The 20,996-nt window shown below is 32.0% G+C and overlaps 1 protein-coding gene across 1 annotated transcript in view; it reads right to left on the bottom strand.

The window, feature by feature from the left end:
- LOC143255344 (contactin-3-like) overlaps positions 1-20,996 on the bottom strand; it is a 228,193-nt gene that overhangs the window by 88,154 nt on the left and 119,043 nt on the right. The window contains exon 2 of the mRNA XM_076510839.1: positions 1,660-1,998. Coding sequence (XP_076366954.1) covers positions 1,660-1,998 — 339 coding nt within the window. The remainder of the gene's footprint in view (positions 1-1,659; positions 1,999-20,996) is intronic.

Below are 20,996 nucleotides of genomic sequence, written 5' to 3' on the forward strand. Positions count from 1 at the left end.
ATGTAATTCAGGATTTAATATTTTAAACAATTTTATGTACTTCAACATTCATAGATAAAATCGTTATTTCAAAATTATTAAAGATACCTTTTGCTTTAATGTTAGAATTTGTGGTATGATTGTTGTCAAATTTAATTGCTAAAAGCATTGCAGCCATTATTTAATTTTTGTTAGATAAGAAAATAATATTAAACCTACAGTTTAAACTAGATTTTAGTAACGTTTGTTAAAGTAACTAAACGTTTTAGAAATAAGAGTTTATTATGCGTGAAAACAACTGGTGAAACACCATGAACAACACTAGGAGCTAGTAATGACTTTAAACTTACTTTTGAGCCTAACGATTACTTAGACATTTAGAAAACAAAATTACAAAAAAATGGAACAGCTAGTTATAACCCTCTCTTTGACTCTATTAATAATTTTAAAGCTTAACATAGTTTCATTTTGCATATTAATTATATTTCCGACAACATGAATAATCAAACTTCACCGTAAGAGAGTAGAAATTACACGTTTGGAACTGAAGGAAATCATACTCACAAAGTAAAATAAAAGCTTGCCAGCTATGTTTGAATTACAGACAGTGCAATACGAATAATAAAAACGAATGTATTATCAGTATTTTTCGTGATATCACAAGCACCGTTAACTGTGAAATAAATATATTGTATTTATTTCAATCTTTAACTTAGTATTTTCTTTGTAATGAACTTTCGTAGTTTGTTTTCTAGTAGTAAAACGTGCAAATGAATCACGTGTTCCAGCTACTTGCAGTTTACTGTAAATTAACGAGTTTACCGGGGACCCATCAGTTCATTTTTGAATTAAAAGTAAATAGATAATTAGGAAGGAAAACCCAAAAGCTATACTTTGTATTTTAGGATTAACTGATCACGTGTTATTATGGAAAAATTCTCATTTACTTCTATGTCTATAAAAAAAGACATCTAATTCTAAATTAATGACACTCGGCGGATCTGTTGTTTAGCTTTTTGTATGTCCCAGAAATTGGGTATTAAGCAACGTACAAGTGTTTTATTAATAACTAAGAACGAAAAAACAAAAACAGCATTGAATGTGCTTTAGAATTAATGGGGTAAACTGTTATTGCTCTTAGGCCAATTACTTTCCAATTACTTACACATAATTATAGTAGTGAAGAAATATGACTTCCATTTTACACATTTATAAACCAAAGCTAAACCATGCGTTACATAAAATACGCTCATGTATTGATATGATGTTTTTATTAAGTACAATTTAGTACCATATAGATAAAATACAATTATTGCTTTTAAGCTGAACTTCTCTTGTTTTTGTTTCTAGTTAATCGTTTGTTTGGTAGATAATTTCTAAGATTGAAACATAATCAACTTATTTCATTACTTCGTTAAAGACAAAAATCAAACTTAGGCTTTAAGTTGAACATGATTATTCAATTTACTAACAAGAAAAAAAGCTTTTACTGAGTCATTTTTAAAATAACAAACAAAAAATTTCCATTCATCTTACAATAATCACTAATTGCATTTCCGAAGTCATTAAAAACTGACCTAAAATGTTAATTATGATTTGTAATGTCTCCTTAATGTTTTCTCAGTGTTGAAATCAGTTTACGTATATAAATTATTGGAAAAGTAGATAAATAATTAGGACCTATTATTCTCAACCCCACTTCTAAGTAGCGTGTTCGAGCTTTCCGAAAGTCCACCCTACAAAGGAAGGCTCCCTCGTCTTCTTTCAGGACTGGATCTAATTGAAGTCGAGCCATAGTTCCTGTAATGTTGAAGTAGATACGAGATGCCATGATGTCACTCTTCCAATGTCTTGCTCTATCCAAACTACCATGTCTAGCATCGAGACTATAAATCGGTGATGGAGACTTATCAGTGTACCATAACACTAGGTCCAAGTTATCATCTAAGGTGTCAGGTGTGATATTACATGGTAGGTCTGCTTTTCTTCCCGGAACCACATACAAATCGTATCTTTGAACTAAAGGAATATTCAAAAGATAATTTCTCATCACAAAGTTACATAATTGTGTTAATTAATTTAATAAACCAATGCTATCAATAACTTAAACATGGTGTTATATGTTCATTGATAATAGTCGAACCGAATTCAGTTTTATGATTAATGTGTTTTTAATGTGAATAAAATACTATATTATATCGTATAAAACTATTTCATTATTCAACATGTGTCATTTCATTGAGCAAGAACTTTGTAAATTTCCACATAATGAAACAAAAATTAGCAAAAATTGTGAAAATAAATTTTTCACTTTTTGATTTAGTTGAAATTTTAATGTATGCAATTCAAAGATTTTGATTCACAATATACTGGATAGAAAAAAAATCTTTGTTAAAAACCACAGATGAAGTATTTCGAATTTTCAAACTGAAAATAAAACACATTTTCATGCTTTTCTATTGCTATTATAATTTTAGGTAAAAAAAGAAAGGTATATATTTAACATATCTTAATGTTAAACAACACGAAAAATGACCAACAATAAAGATATTTTTTTTTCTGAAAACAACGCATTTCTTATATGTGTTCTCTGTTCACAGCAAAAACTCAGACCTCAGATATTAACACCGTACGCCTGTAAAATTACTTCTACCTCACTAGAGGGCTTATCAGCTATTACGAGTCTAGAAATCATGATTAATTTATTGTTCTCACCTTCTAATACCATTAATAGTAAAATTATATTGCTAGCTAGCATATTATGTCTCAAGGAACAATGTATGTATATGTTAATTGAAGAAAATAAAACCAGTGTCGATTAATGGCATATTACTTACTGTTTTTCCGCGAGATATTTTGGTTTTGACTTGAACAATAAACTATTATTTGGTAAAATTGAGCACATTTCTGTGTATTAATCTCTGAAGCCAATCATAGGAAACAAACTCTGATGTGAGAATGAAATTTATGCAAAATATTTTTTCTTTGATTTTGTTGATGCTCAAATTGTTCTTTGCTGTTTAAATTGTTTAGAATCTTTATTTACAATAATAATTATATTAAAATTAACTTTATGCTAACAACTTGATACACCCATCAATAAGCGCGTGTATTGTAGCTTAAGAATGTGAATATAAGTGCTTGGGAGTTAAAATAAAGACCTTATATAATAAAACTAGACCATATTTTCTGTATATCATGAATACCTAATTTCACTCTGATGTCCCAAGAGGTACTTGGAGTACATTTACTTAAAAGACTTTCACAATAATGGGCAAGGATTGGTGATAACAACGGAAAAGCAGACCATATGATGAACAAGAGATTGGATAGATATGTCAAACGACTGTGCGTCGTTTCTGTCACCCATTTAATGGGTGCAGTCATCTATGATAGATGGTAACCACACACCATAATGTTATCAATCATTTTCTAGATGATCAGTGAGTGAATTTCAACAGAAATATTCACTTACCATTCTCATCCATATGCAGTGCTTTAGGAGGGAAGCTATTGGTGGTGAATTTTCGTGACACACAAATGCTCCAATCTCTTGTCACCATTAAAAGATAGTCAAAAGCTTATGACATTTAAATAGGGTAATATAGCTGTGAGATAAAACGAAAGAGATGTGAAAAAATGACATCGCGTAATTAATAAAAAACATTGGAAGCTATAAGCAGCGATTAGTGTCATACGTTATAAAGAAGCTCATTTTGTGTAAGGATAAGTTGAATATAGCGGTAAAACTTTTCACAGGCTGATGCAATTCTAAATAATAAGTACGTTACTAAAATTTGCATACCCTTTTACAAAGGCTTCAGGTGTTGAATTTTTATCGAACATCAAGGAAATACGACAATATCAATTACTATCCTCAACAATATCAACAATAATAAGTAACTATAATGTTGTGCTAATCAAAGAGGTCGTTGAGAAGGTTTATCTTATCGTAAGGTATTCCAATACCCAACTTTATTTCTTCAGAATTAGTATATGGTTATGAACAGACAGGTTATTTAACTCCTACAGTTTTAAAATATATAATTTTTAGTTTGTAAAGTATAAAGTCTCATACTAAACAAAAGTTGATTAAACTTCAATAAAACTTCATTGCAAAAATCCATAACAGTAAAATAATATCTGCATGAACAGTGAAGTTATATCTGAATATCTGCTATACAGGATGCGTATTTCAATAACTTAATTTCGTCGGGATAAATAGGTTTCAAACTGAAAGCACTAAGAATATGATTAAGCTAAAATCAAATTATTTTAATTTTATTCGATATCGAAATTCCTCGAAAATTATTGTTATTATATAATAGGTAGGGCTGTTTTTCTTATAGTAAAGCACATCGAGCTATCTACTGAGTCCACTGAGGGAAATCGAATCCCTGATTTTAGAGTTGTAAATCCGTAGACTTACCGCTGTACCAGCGGGTTACATAATAGGTGAAATATATTTGATAAAAAAATTATCATTTTTGTACTTTGTTGGAGTTTTGTTATACAAGTGTTGCGTAGTTGGCTATGTTTTGACCAGAAAAAAGAACAAACAAAAATATACATAACTGTAATGTATTTCTCACAGAGCTCTTCTGTTACAATAATAATATTTTACCAAAGTTGTCGTATTTGTATAAACTTTTCTCAAAAGATTGAAATGAATAACTGAATTATAGTAATACAGAGAAATGGAAGAAAACCAGCTATAAATTAATATCTGGTGTGATCTTTAACGAATATTTTATGAAATTGTATGAAGAACAAAATGTGGAAGAACAATCATCTGATTTGAGGTTCTATATATATATTATGAAGTGATACATAAAAGTTACACTCAGCGTAGAAAAGGCCCTGCATGGCCAGGTGGTTAAGGTTTCCGACTCGTAATCTGAGGGTCGCGAGTTCGAATTCCCATCACACCAAACATGCACACCTTTTCAGCCGTGGGGGCGTTATAATGTGACGGTCAATTGCACTATTCGTTGGTAAAAGAGTAGCCCAATAGTTGGCGGTTGATGGTGATGATTAGATACCTTCCCTCTAGCTTTACACTGCTAAATTAGGGACGGCTAGCGCAGACAGCCCTCGTGTAACTTTGCGCGAAATTCCTAAAACAAATCAAACAAGTTTTAATATTAAACATAAAACTACACAACGGGCTGTCGGCACTCTGTCCACCACAAATATGAAGCTCGGTTTCTAGCGTTGTAAGTGAATATACATACCTTTATGATACCGGAAGTATGTAACAACGTAGTTTAATAAGGACTATATTTAATCAAACACATTTTTTACAGCAATCCGCGGTCAGGTATTCCCATTAACACATTAGAGTGTTCAGAAGACTGTGATGTAGGTACGACATTTGTATAATACAGAAATACACTGTTGTTCTCAAGATAAATTGTTGGGATGTCCAAATTACAACGTTTACGTCTTTTTTTTTAAGCGCTAAGCTTCAGAATTCATGAAGAATCGAAACATGGAATTAGGATGAAATTATCGTTAGTCCTAGGGAGCACGTTTAGTTTTGTAACAAATAATAACTAATCTTGCCTGGATAAATAATTCAGATTGCTTTTATACCAACGGTTTAGCGTTATCGATAGGTTTATAATAAAGAAAACACAGATTACTTTTTTCTAACGTCTTTAATACGATTTCAGTGTAGAAATCAATATGTCACTTGTTTTCACAACCCCGAGTCCCGTAATGTGACACTCTTTTCACTAAATATTTCGATATAATACTCTCAAAATGAAAATACTGTATTTGCCGACCTCGAAGACGCTATTTTTTTCCCCAAAAATAAGTCTCAAAAATTTATCCTGCTTCTTCCAGGCCGAAGATTACTTGCTTATAGGCCTAAGCCTAAGCCCACAAAAAGCGTTTCGATACTAGACAGTAGTCCAAGCCCCTCTATCACTCTGAATAAAAGTTGTTCATTTCAACTACCTGGGCATAGTCACGTCTATTTTCTGCTTTAAAGATGTCGTGGTCGCTGTCAAATTGACTATCTAAAATGTATCAATAAACAAGATGACTATCATTTTGTATATTCGTGGATATGTAATTGACTATTAAGTAGTAACGATGATCTATTGCTAGTCTGTTTGACTGACTCTTAGTCAGTTTGACTACTTCCCAATCAGAATGACCATGTCCCAGTCTGACCACTTCCTAGTCACCTTGACTACTTCATATCAGCACTGCTATGCTAGCTTTAAGGGCAACTTTGTGGTCAGGAAAACCAACACCACAGAAAGCATTAACTCATGAATTGACACTCTTGATGTTTCTTATAGTATTAAGGTGCAGTTCAAGCAAATTACTGTATACATGCATTTTGTTCAACAAATACAACAGATGAAACGTGACCAGGGTTAAACTTTGCAAGAATTTATTTATTTATTTACTTTAATTTGGGGGGAATAAATTTCTTTCACACAAAATAAATCTTACCTAAATAAATCTTATTTATCGACCACTACTATTTCTTCACTGTTTTATTTGACAATTGTGTTTTTATATTGTTGTGTGCGTGTGTTGGAATATTCAAATATAAAATCCAATAATCAATACATTTATTATTACTATCCACAACGATTTAAGTTATGACTGAAATAAGCTTTTCCCACTTGGGTAACACTCGCGCTGATACTACACGTCCAGGAAATGCATCCGATTCGTCTAGTGGTCCGCAGCGCAAATTGAGTACAAATGAAAAGTACCTACATAAGGCGCGAATGAGACTATCTCTTTTCCAGAGGGGTGTACCAAGTCGAGTTTATCTGAACGCGGGAGTTCCTTGTGCAAGGATGACTGCAGGTGTTATTTGTGGAGAGAGGTTGATCATTCCTCAAGGTGGTCGAGGGGGGTTTAAGGGCTCACATACAACAATACATACACAGGGGGGAGTGAAGACGGCACGGTCCACTCCTTAGCGGCAGCAGAAGGTAGGGATGACACTACAAACCCAAAGGCGCGGGGGGAAGAAATCACACAGCAATATTTTGTTGCACATTGGAGAATTACATATGACGTTTATAGAATTTATAATGCCCGAAACTTCTACTAACATTGCACAATTGCCATGCGACCACACAGATGACAGAAAGAAGAAATCCAGGTAAATATTAATCGTTTATGTCTTATTTTCCTATACTGTGTTTCAATGAAACAATATAAGAATACGAATGTTTAACTTTCCAGATTAGCCGAAGTGAATCCATCCGTATGTTTTTGTACAACTCGTTATGTGTAAACAAGGATGGTTGCCCGTTACATTGTGTAGGTCTGTACTACTGTAGTATAGTAGTATAATAGAGTAGGAATATTTATATTTAGGTAATGCTTTGAAGCAAGTATGAAATCTAAAACATTCCCCAGTCTTGACATCACAAATGCACATATTTGGTATCTTGAATGCATATCCTGTGGAAGTATCAAAAGCCCGCAATGATCCATGTTGCTGCTCTGTTAAATTTAGCGCCAACTACACCGCTGCTAAAAAGATTTGTTACGGCCACCGCTACACAGATGAAAGTTGTATACTCATTAAAAGGGACCTCGTCTCTTATTATTTTATAGACCTTTGATAATGAAAGATGACATATGATAACACGTAAATAATAAATTCTTATTTTTAATACATCAGTAGAGCTACAAATACTAAAGCATACACACTTTATGCGGCGTGTGTATTGTGGTGGGATCCACTGACACAGCCAACAATGGAGTTACAAATGGGGGTGGCAAGACAAGTCATTTGAAAACAGCAAAAAAGTGAAACATGTATTGTATTTAATGTGTGTTTCTTTAATTTAATATTACAAACTATCTAAAAATCTCTTTAGGTACAAAATGTATTTAAATTTTTAAACTCTATACTTTGAAATCGAATGGTGCGAGATAGGAGCCAGCACCAGGCCGTACACTATGAATAGAAGACCTGTAATCCTGCAAAATATTCTCCCAACCTCTCTCCGTTCTTTGCTCACAGGGAACATTTTCATACTTTGGGTCCCTCCCATAATCCATGCCACATCCATACCAGTGAGAGAAATGTAGGATCCGGAGGATATTGCATCGAGTCATGAGCAACCGAGTTGTGTAGTTAAAATAATAAAAATTGTATACCCTTACGAAAATCGGGGGATACTATGGATCACACATCAGCATGCGTATGCGTCTGCAGAGATTTTCTTGTGTTCACTCTACAGTCCACAATTACTTTTGGATTTCTGTCCAATTTGGTGAATATGTTAGTTAGGTTGAGGTCTGGCCAATGAATGGTTTTGGCTACCCCCGGGGGGTGGGGCAATAATTTGCATTTTAAAGTACGTTTTCATTCGTTAGATTGAGGGCATGTCCAAGGATACACCGTCGGTTCGCGGGCAACGGACATTTGCTAGTTGTTATTGTTGAAATTTATCATTAAGTTTAGTTAAATAAATGATACATTTTACGTTCCAAAATGAAAACCCGCGATATTTGGATGCATGTATTGCATGAAATTTATTAATAGGCACTATGAAGTTTGGTAAACTTTGGAGTTAAACATGGCAGAACAGTCAGAAGTTTTCAATATTTTCTCTTGCATTAAATGTAATTATAAGGTTAGGAATTTTAGTAATCTTCTTTCACATTTTTCTTTGGTCCATGAGCATGAGCTTGGATTTGTTGTTCCATGTGGGGTTAATGGATGTGAAAGACCATTTAAAGTCATCAGATGTTTGAAAATACATATAAATAAAAAGCATGGATGGTTTGCTAATACCAGTATACATGATAATGAAGCTGGTGGAAATGTGCCGAGTACTTTATGGAACAAAGGTATAAAAACTCTGACAGTGATGAGGCAGTTGATGGTAATAAGGAGATGGTTGTCACAGACAAGCGAAGAACTTTAGCTAAAACAATTCTGAAAGGTGTGAAGATGAAAAAAATACTTACAAAACTACAAGTATTTTTTTACATTTGTCCTGTTCTATTATGGCTGCCAAAGATGAACATTTATTCCAAACCATAAAAAGAGCCTTGATCAGTGAGGGGGTTCCAAGAAATAGTATAGTTGCAGTGATGGAAGCTTGCAAGAAAGAAAGTCTTGACTTTCATTCAATGATTGAATGTTTTAGTGACCACAATAATTTCCAGTGTTTTTTGAAGATAATCTGTCATTTGTAAAATCTGGGAATTGCTGGTGATGGGAGACATGACACAATGCAGTATGTTTCTTTATTAGATACCCTGAAGTGTTTGCTTAAACATGATGATACTTTTAGCCAGGTTGTTTATCATCGTCAGTCAGCTGATGATTGTCTTTGAGATGTTGTTGATGGTGAACATTTCAAAAACATCCATTCTGGCAAGTTTTAATGAGTTTACAGCTGTGAACCAGGCTGGAATACGAGCTCCTACTTACAAATATGCTGCTTTCTTCTATCAGTTCGGCAATATTGAACCTACTTTGAGATCTCGGCTTCATTATATATTCTTAGCAAGCATGGTGAAGAGCCAAAATGTAAAAAAAAAACATGGGCTAAATACAGTGATGAGACCTTTGATTGAAGAACTATCTGTTCTTTAAAACATTGGTATTGACATTGTCAAACCAGAGGGAACATTCATATTCAGAGGTGCACCTCTTGTTGTTGTTACAGATAATTTGGGAAGCCATGCTATTGGAGGGTTTCTTGAATCATTTTCTGCTCTCAGATCATGTAAATTCTGCAGAGTATTCGGGATAATTTAAGAAAGTTGACTGATATTTCAAAATGTCCAGGGAGATCTATTGCATTCTATAACTACCAAGTTTCATTGGTCGAAACTGAACCGAATTTGTCTAGTACATATGGGGTTAGAAAAGATCGCCCCTGAACGTTCTGCAGCAATTTCATGTGGCAAATGCTCTTCCACCTGATATATTACATGACCTTTTTGAATCTGGCTTGATGTTAGAATTTTTAGTTTTACTCATAGATCAGTATGTCTTGTCTGGATACTTCAGCCTTCAGTAGTTTGCAGGCAGAGTGAAGGAGTTCCATTACAAAGGAACTGATAAAATCAATAGGCCTGAGCTTGTTATTTTAAGAGGGTCCGTACACATTAAAAAACAGAAACAACAGTACATCATCAGAAACACTTATTTTGATCGACGTTTAAAGGAATATAAAGATATTTATTAAAATGAGTTTGTTGCAACTGAAATAATGAAATAAGTATTTAAATATTGTCTATACGATTTGCATACATACCCTCTGAGTTGAGATTACTCTTTTTCGTATTCAAATACGTTCCTACAGTTAAATGTCGTGGTACTGGTTTAAGCAGATATCTGAAAATTTCTAATACTTTACTATGGCTTAAGACACAATTGTGTAAAATGTTTTAAGAAATCTGGTAAATTTTGTTTTATTGAAGTAAAATAAATTAGTTGATAATATTATCTTAATATTCTACCTACTTCTGTTTTATTTACAAAGATTACTTGAGCTTAAGATCATTCTTGTTTGTTTGTTTATTTTTGTTATTTGAATTTCGCACAAAGCTACTTGAGGGCTCTCTGTGCTGGCCGTTCCTAATTTAGCAGCGTAAGACAAGAGGAAAGGCAGCTAGTCATTACCACCCACCGCTAATGCTTGGGCTACTCTTTTACCAACGAATAATGGGATTGACCGTAACATTTTAACGCCCCAACGGCTAAAAGGGCGAGTATGTTTGGCGCGACGGGGATGCGAACCCGCGACCCTCAGATTACGAGTCGCACGCCTTAACACGTTTGGCCAGGCCGGGCCCAATCATTCTTGTAACAGAAATTAAGGTGACTTTGTTACATGAAAGAATTAGAAAAAAATCTCCGAATCAAATAATTTCGTTACGAAGGAGCAAATTTTGTACTTGGCGACCACTTAAACATTTTGTTACTCAGTAAACAGTGAGAGAAAACGACACCTGAGCTTATTTTTCGTGTTTTCTAGAAGGTTGGATTACATGTTTTACGAGCTTAGTGCCATTTGATGAACATTTGTTCTTTCTGTATGCCTGTTCTCTATGTGAAGATAATTAAAAATATTTCAAAACTTTTGGTATGCTTTTTTTTCAAATAGTCATTCAGTTATACGTATCATTTGTCACTGTTATGCAGGTCCGAGACACGACTTCATGATCAGCTAGTAAAATTTTTTTATCTCTCTTGGATAACAATGTAGATGTGTGATTATAGTTTCACCACAGAGAACATACTGTTTAGAAGAAGATACGGATATGAGTCAAATAAATCAAGTAACCTCAGGATATTAATAATAAATAATATCGTTAAAATAGAAAGTACAATTCTAGTAGGTTTATCATGGCAAACTGGGAATGTTTTCCTTTCTTTATCAGAAGTTTGAAGTGGTCGTACTAGCATCTTTCTTTCACGATAATAAATACAACATTGGAATACCTTTCTTTCTTGATTCGTAATTTGTACCACATATTGATTTAGCGGAATATTTGAAACTCAGTTTTATTATTTATTACACTTTATATCTTTAGATATGAAAAGTCTTATTGTTGTGTACAATTCTTACAACGTCAAGTTACACTGAAATGGAATAGCATGCAATGAGAGAAATTACATGGGAAATAAATAATTTGAAAGTTAATGTAACATCGTAAAGAAATGTAATTTAACTAAAACATTTGTGATTAAATGTAACAATACACTAAATAATTCCCTCAGCAGTGAGTCTACGGGATTTAAAACGCTAAAATCAGGGGTTCGATTCCCCTTGATGGGCTCAGCAAGTGGCCCGATGTGACTTTACTCTAAGAAAACACACACATTAAGTAATGATATAGAATATAATTAGAATGTTTGTGTAGCTATTGTATAAAAAAGTTAATTTAAATACTTGCTTAGATTGAGAATTAGTATTATAGATTAAAACTTTAAGTAATTTTAGAATAATTATTCCTTTAGAAGATGATGTAAATTATTAATATCGTTTAAAACAAACATTCTCTAGACATTTTCTTCAATTCTTTTATCCACGGCACGCGGAGTTAACTAAGTGTTAAACAAAGTTGGTTACAGTGAACATATTTTCTTAAGTACAGAAGTAAAATTGTTTGTATTATTAACTATTGCATATCTTGAAAACTGGTTTGAACTATAGCAACCTAAATGGAAATATTATTTTTCTTCGAAGTGTAAATAACTAATAATTATAACTTTAGATGCGTTACGTACAGGGCTGTCATGAATAACCATTTTTCAAGTTAGTTGGGTGTCGTACCAAGAATTTTCTAGATTTAAGTTTTTGAGACAGAAGGTAATTGTTTCTAAACAGGGACGCCAGTTATTTCTAACAAAAATCTGCTTGCATGAGGTCTTTAATTTAATAAAGTAAACAGGGAGGGTGCTTGGGTGAATCGTAATTTGTAAATATATATATATATATATATATATATGGCGAGAAACATCAACTCAATATATTTTGAGAAATGCTTGTAGTTATTATATTTATCAGAAAAGAAGGACTTTAAGTGTTGTTATAGACAACTTTTTAATGGCTTTATTTCTGGTCAACTAAACTCATGTAAATGATTTTATCCAAGCCAAAATAGCCAAAAGGTATCCTTCTGGTCCATAAATTTGTTCCACAACACTTAGAAATATTTCTTGAACATTATATCACTACCTGCTTGTTTTCGCTAAATTACCTTATCAAAAGGAATTTTGTTCAAGAAAATGCCAGCACAATTTTTCTAAAGTAGCCAGTCTTACTGTTCGTTGACAAAAGAGTAACTCAACAGTAGTTGCCTTCCCTCTAGTCTTCTCTGCTAAATTAGGGACTTGTGTAACTATATTCGAAATTAAAAAAAAAAATTGTATATTTTGCTTAATGCTACATTCACGACAAATATATTTCGTGCAAACATACGTTATATTGCACAAACAAACAAAAACATAGGATATATATTTTTATCCAAAATATAAATGATTATTATTCAATATATGATCGTAAATTAATACTTTATAGAAGTCGCTTTAGATCTTTACAGTTAACGACAATTGAATTCAATGGTAGGAATGACCAAAATAAGTAAATCTTAGAATGATGTTGTACGCTTAAAATTAATTTTTGTGAGATATTGGAATATCTTCGATGATTTTATAATTAGTTATTTCAGGGATTATTGTTAAGATATAGAGGTTCTCAAGAGCATCGCATACATTCAAGTTGAAACATAAGTTTGGTTCCGGGAGTACAAGATTAATTCCTTCTGTTTTCTTACGTCTACTAGCTTAGCACGATGGGGGTAAATATTATCATCCATTAAGATAAAGTCAAAACTAGTTGTACTTGTACATAACTGCACAAAGCTCATACATTTTCATTTTTACAATACGTAGCACTCATGGTAACATTATACAGGATACAGAGGTAAGCTCATCAATCAAGGCTTACTCCTACCTGAATCGTACTTGACGTTTCTTTGTGACAATGGGAATAACTTGAAGTTCCAGATTACTTCTACATACCGAATATATGCTTAATATTCAATTGCAGGTTGAAACCTCATTCATCTATGACAACAGCATTACGTTGTTGGTCCACTGGATATGTTTCCGACACTATTGCTGACAAACTAGCTTGTACCTCATTAGTTAGTTGATCCACTGGCTATGTTTTGCTATTGCAGGCGTACTAGTTTATATCTTGCTATAAGCAGAAATAAGTTCACAGGTAACTGGGAGCAAGCTTCGTAAATTATTGCTCATTGTCTCTATGCAGACTCGATATATATCGTTTAAAACATTAGACTTAGTTTCTTGTCGGGAACCTTACTGCTGCAGTTGATCACAAGTAAAATAAAGTAGCTGCATTTGAATTTTAGTTGGTTATCAGTTTTTTTTCAGACGTACGAGAAACATAGCCATTGGTTTGGATACAGAACCACATTCTTCTAACGACACATTGGGACAGTAGTAGCCAATTCGAAACAGCTTGCTGTGAATCGCTTGTGAATTGAACATCAAAATATCTTTTGTGAGGTCACTTCGTGAACAATATGGATCACTCTCTGAGTGACCTCAAAGTAACATTTAAAATTATCTGATACCACTAAATATAGTGTTGACTAAATTATTAGTTGTTACATACTATAACTTATCTTGAATGTGCCTCCAATTTATTATGTTAGGTATAACGATTTCAAATAGCTTGAAATTGAATTAAAATGTAATTTTGATTTAGAAGTTAATTAAATGTAGAGAGGTACAAATTTATGATGTTTGCCAAAAAATGACATACACGGTTTTCTTTCTTAATACAAATATATTTTAATATGCAAACAATAACGCAAGTTATAATAACGGTTATTACAAACAGTTTTTACAAATAATGATTTGTATACAAAAGCTTTACAAGCTTACAAACACTATCGAGTCTTCTATCCAATCTGGAACACCCTTCATATCTTAACGAAGGTTCACGACGAGCTAAGTAATTCGGAGTTGATACAGGCACAATTCATTTAACGGGGAGTTAGCTAGCTCTCCACTGATCACACTGCGTTTTTTTGCTGCTGAAGTTAGATAATGTCTTTGTAAAATACTAATGTCCAAAGCTAATCCACTAAAATCAAACGGTTTGTAAAGTTCAAAATCTACAAACGTTTCTGGTCAAATATCTTTAATTTAACAATTATAGCTTCCGAGGATTATAGTCTATCAACTGTAGCAAACTAACAATATATACCGTTCCTTCACATGTCGGTTTATAAATGTTAGGCGAGGTTCTCAAAATTTCATTTGGCTACAATACTGTCGATCACTGGTATTTATATATACATATAGTACATTGCTGATTCTTACAACTGAGAATCTTCTACAACTTTAGTGAATAGGCTGGAATTTTGTAATACCAATTTAACAGGATAAGTTACACGCATTTCTAAATATATGTATAACCAAAACAAATATTGATATTGAAATAAATACATAATAATAAATTTATTACATAGTTCATATCACATGAATTTTCATTAGTTAATTAATTTTCTAACAATAAACTGATGTTATTTATAACAAATGTGTTTTGATATATTGTGTAAAATTCACGCAATCCTTTCTTTTGATGTAATCAGTTTTATAAAGAAAAAAGTATTGCAATTTTCTTAAATACTTACACATGGAAAATTATTCTACGTCTTTAGCTTTTCTTTTGGACAAAAATCAGTTTTATTTTCCTGTTAAGAAAAACTTCTATGCTTGATGCAGTATTTTCGTTTCAACAGAAAAACTGCAACTAATACTACCATTATTACATTACTTTAAAATAATTTACTTTAATGATAAAGAAAGTTTAATAAGAAAGCTGTTAAAATATTACTGTATTTGGTATTAAATTTGAAATTGGCATAGAATTCGTGATGTTGTTGCTTTTGTGTTCCCTCTGGTGTGCGATACCTGAACCTTGAGATATCTATTTTAGCAGATATCTTCTACGCCGCATGATCTTTTAAGTTTAATGAATTTATGTGCGATTTTAATATGGAAAATATTAAGTTTATTTTTAAATTATAATATACACTGTATGTTCACAGTCTGGGATATTGAAATATTATACACCCATCAGAAATTACAAGTGCTTTTTTAACGGTTTAAAGTGTAAACTTGGCAAATTACCAGTGTAAAATAGCCACTTAATTAAAAAAAAACACTTTGTATGATATTTTACATGTAACATTACAAGAAATAGTTCAATAATAAAAAAATACTTTGTGCAATATATCTGCATATCATACAAATGCTTGTAATATTCATCCAACATATATAGAGATAATCTTTTATTAATAATGATAGTCAGTGTAAAAATACGTTTGCTCATGTGTGATATTATTCTAGTTCTCGATGGTGATAACATTTTAAGGTTTAAAAGTAACGTTTTAACATGAAACCGAGTCTTTTTGTTTCGTATATAAGATAAACAAGATAATAACGTTTTTGTAAATTAAAGGGGTTGTTAAACTTTTATATGAACGAAATAACAAGTTGTAATCTCACTGGCCGTATCTTTAAGAAGAATCATGATTATTTAGTTTAATACGTGTTGTGACAATCAGCAAAACGAAAAGAGCAAAACATCTAAAATTTACGAAGTCTACCATCTAGCAATGCATCCAAGCCTCTTATTACCATTTCGCGAAAATGAGCTATTTGGTTTACTTTCGCATCGTGTATTTACTTTTTCCTGAGGGACCAAGAAAATATGCCGAACGCTAACGAGTACGATGCTGCTCTTTCTGAAGTTGTATTTTGTTAAATTTTCTATAGTGTGTTTTGTGATTCATAGTATTTCTCTCTTCAAGGGAACTGCTCGATAGTTCTGTTTCTTTGTTATTGCTATTATTGCTGTGGTGCTTTTTTCTTTTGCACAGAGCAACTGAATGATTGTGGTCGATTTGCTTTTATATTGTGAAGCTGGTTCCTATATGGTTGTACATGACAGTGATGAGTTTAAATTTTCTTTTTATATATATAACAAATTTCTTAGTTTGAGTTCTTTGTGAGTGTACATGTGACAAATTTCTTAGAAACGTGAAGACATTGAACGGCTATCTCTGAAACATTTTGTATCCGGAACAGTTTAGTAGAAAATCAAAATTTATTTAGTTTTATTTATTTTTTAATGCCTGAAATTATCATTTGTGACCGACTTCTGGATGCTTTTGTTTGTCTCTAAGTACGTATACATCAGTGATGTAATAAGAAAACAGATGTGTGCCAAAAAAAGAAACTGGTTTCTCCTTTTTCTCTACCTGAATCTTCGTTGTTCTATTCCTATAAGTAAATTATATCAAAATTAAGGTGTCAAGTTTAAGTTTCCTACCACGACTTGAGTTTACTATTTATTTTAAATATAGTTTAATATATATTACCAATATATCACGACATAAACTTTGGTTAAATTAAATTTCACTGTAAAAGATACAATTATTGAAGTTTATCTGAAATAGATTATGTTGTACTATTTAAATGTGGATGTTTTTCCAGTCAAGATAATTTTAAAACTGAATGTTGGTTACTATTGAAGACAAAACAAAAAATGATTTTATTTCGTTACTTGTAAATATCTGAGTTAAGTAATTTTTGCATAATATTTCAGACATCTGTATTCAGCAAACTTTTCGATGGGAGCCAATAAACGTCTTAACCTTTCTTTATAGGTTTTCTTGGGCAATGAGCTATATATAATGCAGTTAAAAAGTACTGTAGGTACATGTAAATATTTGTATTTGGTTGGAATACAAAGAAGTTTTCGAAAAATAAATGGTTGTTAATACATGACTAAGGTGGTTTTGTAAAAAGGAAATGTAGGATTGTTTATTTGTTTGTTTGAATTTCACCCAAGGCTACACAAGGGCTATCTGCGCTAACCTCCCCTAATTTAACGATGTAAGACAAGAGGGAAGGCAGCTAGTTGTCACCACCCATCGCAACAACTCTTGATCTACTATTTTACCAATGAATAGTGGGATTGACTGTCACATTATAAAGCCCCCACGGCTGAAAGGGCGAGTATATTTGGTGTGACGGGGATTCGAGCCCCCGACCCTCAGATTACGAGTCGAGTGCCTTAGCCAGCTGGCCATGTCAGGGGAGGAGATGTAAGAATAAATATTCAACAAATATATCTCTCTCTCCCTATATATATATACACGCACATACACAATACTTATCTATGTTATAGATTATAATGTGTTTTTAATTAATATACATTATTACAAGGGTCTTAATTCGATATGCTATACATTAAAAAATATACTTTGGATTAAAGCATTGAAACGTTTTTTTTCTTTATTTTGCTTATAACATCTATAAATATTTTATGTATTGTTTTTCAAATCATCATTATAGGTGGCAAGAACGTTTAAAACCCTGTAAGTGTCTTAAAACAGAAATTTAAAAACGAAATTGATTATATTTTTCGTTAACATAAAAATATCAGACTCTATTGTAACGGACATCTCACAGAATAAAACCATAATCAGTTAATACACTGTACTTAGTCTGAGATTTATCTAGAGCAAATAATCCAAATGTTCGTTTCAGTCGGTCATTAAGAGTTCTATATACAGCTTTGAAAATTTCACAAGTGATGAATCAGTTGAAGACATCTTTAAAAGTGCCTTTGGAAATGTTTCCAGTTGACACTACGACCAGAGTGAAAATTTAAATTTACTGCCTCATAGAGTCAGTTTGTGTCGGCTGAAGCTCTTTGTTCATAGTGTTGAAAGAACGGATACAACGAGATCTATTTTATAATACATTTTCTATGAATATAAATATTGTTGTTTTTTACTTTTTACAACACATATTTGAATATGTTATTCAATAAATTTTCATTATATATCGTCATATAAATGTTTTTGTTTAAAGAACCTTTACAATCTACCAAATTATTTTGCGGAACAAATGTGGTGAATGTTTGTCTTTCAAATATTTTCTATTATTTTTTTTTAATTTTTAAGACGTTTTAGTTTAGAGTTAAACCAGGAAATTCGTGACACTTTTTTTAAGAACTTTAGAAAACAATTTAAGCAACAAAGGTATGCTAAATATTCAGCGCATATGAAAAGCAAATATTTTTTGTAAAGTGTGTGTTTTTCTTATAGCAAAGCCATTGAGTTTACTGAGGGGAATTTTGTAAAGCTGTAGTATCATGGTATTATGTTTGTAAGTATGGTCATATTATCTGGAAACTTTAAATGCTATAAACAAGAGGAAAAATACGTTTGCATCTTTCAATACAGACTACACTGTATAAACCTGATACGAAATGCGATCGATTGAGTCAGGGAAATCACATGAGATTGTATATATACAAACATCTTTGGAATCCATTGCTTGCATAGAGCAGGTCGTGGCTGTGCCATTTTATCTGGTTCTACAAGTTCCAGCAAACGATAATATTTCTCGCGTTTTAAACTAATGTATATACTAATTTGTTCTTCAGCTAGAAACTTAGCGCAATATCGAAGATAATGCTATGACTTGGGGTATTATTTTTTGTTACCATACTGCCATAAATTGTTTCTTTAACTTGTTATACCTTCCAATTCTTATTTAAGCAGTGGTTGGGATGTTTTCCTTCTCGCTTACGCCTATACACTTGATGATGCTTGTTAATCTTGGGTTATTAACGTAATGCATTAACGAACAAGCTACCAAATAGCAGCTACCATACATTACATCAACTTTGACTGGCACAGAGAATAAAAGGGATAGACGATTTGTGAATGCACTAACACATTGTATTTTTATATTTATATTAAATCGCCTGCAGTGTTTCTTCTTTTACTTTTTGCCCGAGGTGTTTGCGTTAGCTGTGTTTAAAGTATTTTTGGTTATATTATTTTTTCATCTCGTTACGTAAATTAAATTCATCGTTTTTGATTACTCTGTCTCCATATTTTCACATACTTACACACACACACACACGTACATAATGTTTATTGTAAGATATAAAACTGAAGAACACATGCTAAGGATAGTCTTAATCACACGAATAGCGTAGCTAGAAATATTTGATTTCGTTTTTTTTTTAGAAACAGCAGTTTTAATGTTCCTTTGATAACTTGTTCTTAAATTTGCAATTTTGTAGGCTTTATTTGCTTTTATTCTAATTAGTTGTATTTCGATCATTGTTTGAAAAGTTAACTGTTACAAAATATATCATCTTCTCGCCTAAAAAAATGGAAACATAAAACCGGATTATTATAAAGTCTAAATTGAAAATAATATTTTTGAACACATTACTGGTTTTATACCATTTAATAGTTTCATGTTTTGTTTGTTTTTAATTCACGAAAGTTCCCTTCTATTTTTCTTCTTTCGCGTTTGAATAGTATGTACACACTTATTCAATATTCCGATACAGAGATAATAATACCAGGAGGCTAGATGGCGCTACATATATATACTTAATTCACCAAAGTAAACATTATTCATGTAAGTTTGCATTAAACATTTTTCTAATTCCCAAGTAGGTAGCTAATTTGAAACGACCCTTTAGAGATAAATATAAATGAAAATCGTTAGAATAGGTAGGTACAGAAAGAACGTCACGTTGCCTGTATTGTTCTTCAAAAATACCATCAAATTTATAGTGTAAAGAAATACTGTTAGGAACATTTGTAAAATATCTTCTGTTAAATGATAATGGGGTAGTTGTACTTTGTCTATGTATAAGCTTTACAGTTTAACTGAGAAATCGTAAAGAAAAGTATTGTGTGGGAAAGGATCAATAACTGAGGAAGAAAGCAGCTGCTATTTTTAATTGCTTTTGTAAGCTATTCACTGTTAAACGAGTCGCTAATTAATATTAAATCTTATTAACCCTATTATATTGCTCTGCAGGTCACGTTTGGTATGGATAAAGGGAGATAGTTTTTTTTCAGTTTTTGCATTTAAATGTTTTTAAAATTCATTTATACGTGTGTTTGCTTTATTTAAATACTAGGAGAGTTAGAAAAAACAACAACTTGTTTCCAAACGAAGTGTCCATTTCCTAAGTCAGCTTGAAAAAAATAGACAGCGACCTTTATCACTTATATAATTGTCCCCAATTACCGCTAATGTACTAATCATATAATATACAATGTCACTGAGAAACATTAAGTAAAAGTTTCTATTAAAGTCTACTCAAAATAGATAAACAATAGTTATACTTTATAAAATATTGTTCTTACGTTATTATCTTTAAAAAGTATTTCAACTAAAATATTTGCCTCTACACGTTTCAGAAACATAGGTGATATCTTAAAATAAAGATTCCTTGTTAAGTACAGGCCTGAAATGTGATAATTAGAGAGCCAGCATCACATACTTTTGATAATGATATATTTATTTCGGAGCGATTTCGTTCTGAACTGTGCACATATAATCTACTTTGATAAACCTATCATGTACTCAGAAACTAAATTTTTATATAACCTCAGTACTACTAAAATTC

This window comes from Tachypleus tridentatus, chromosome 7 (genome assembly GCF_004210375.1).
Source record: "Tachypleus tridentatus isolate NWPU-2018 chromosome 7, ASM421037v1, whole genome shotgun sequence".
Lineage (NCBI taxonomy): Eukaryota > Metazoa > Arthropoda > Merostomata > Xiphosura > Limulidae > Tachypleus > Tachypleus tridentatus.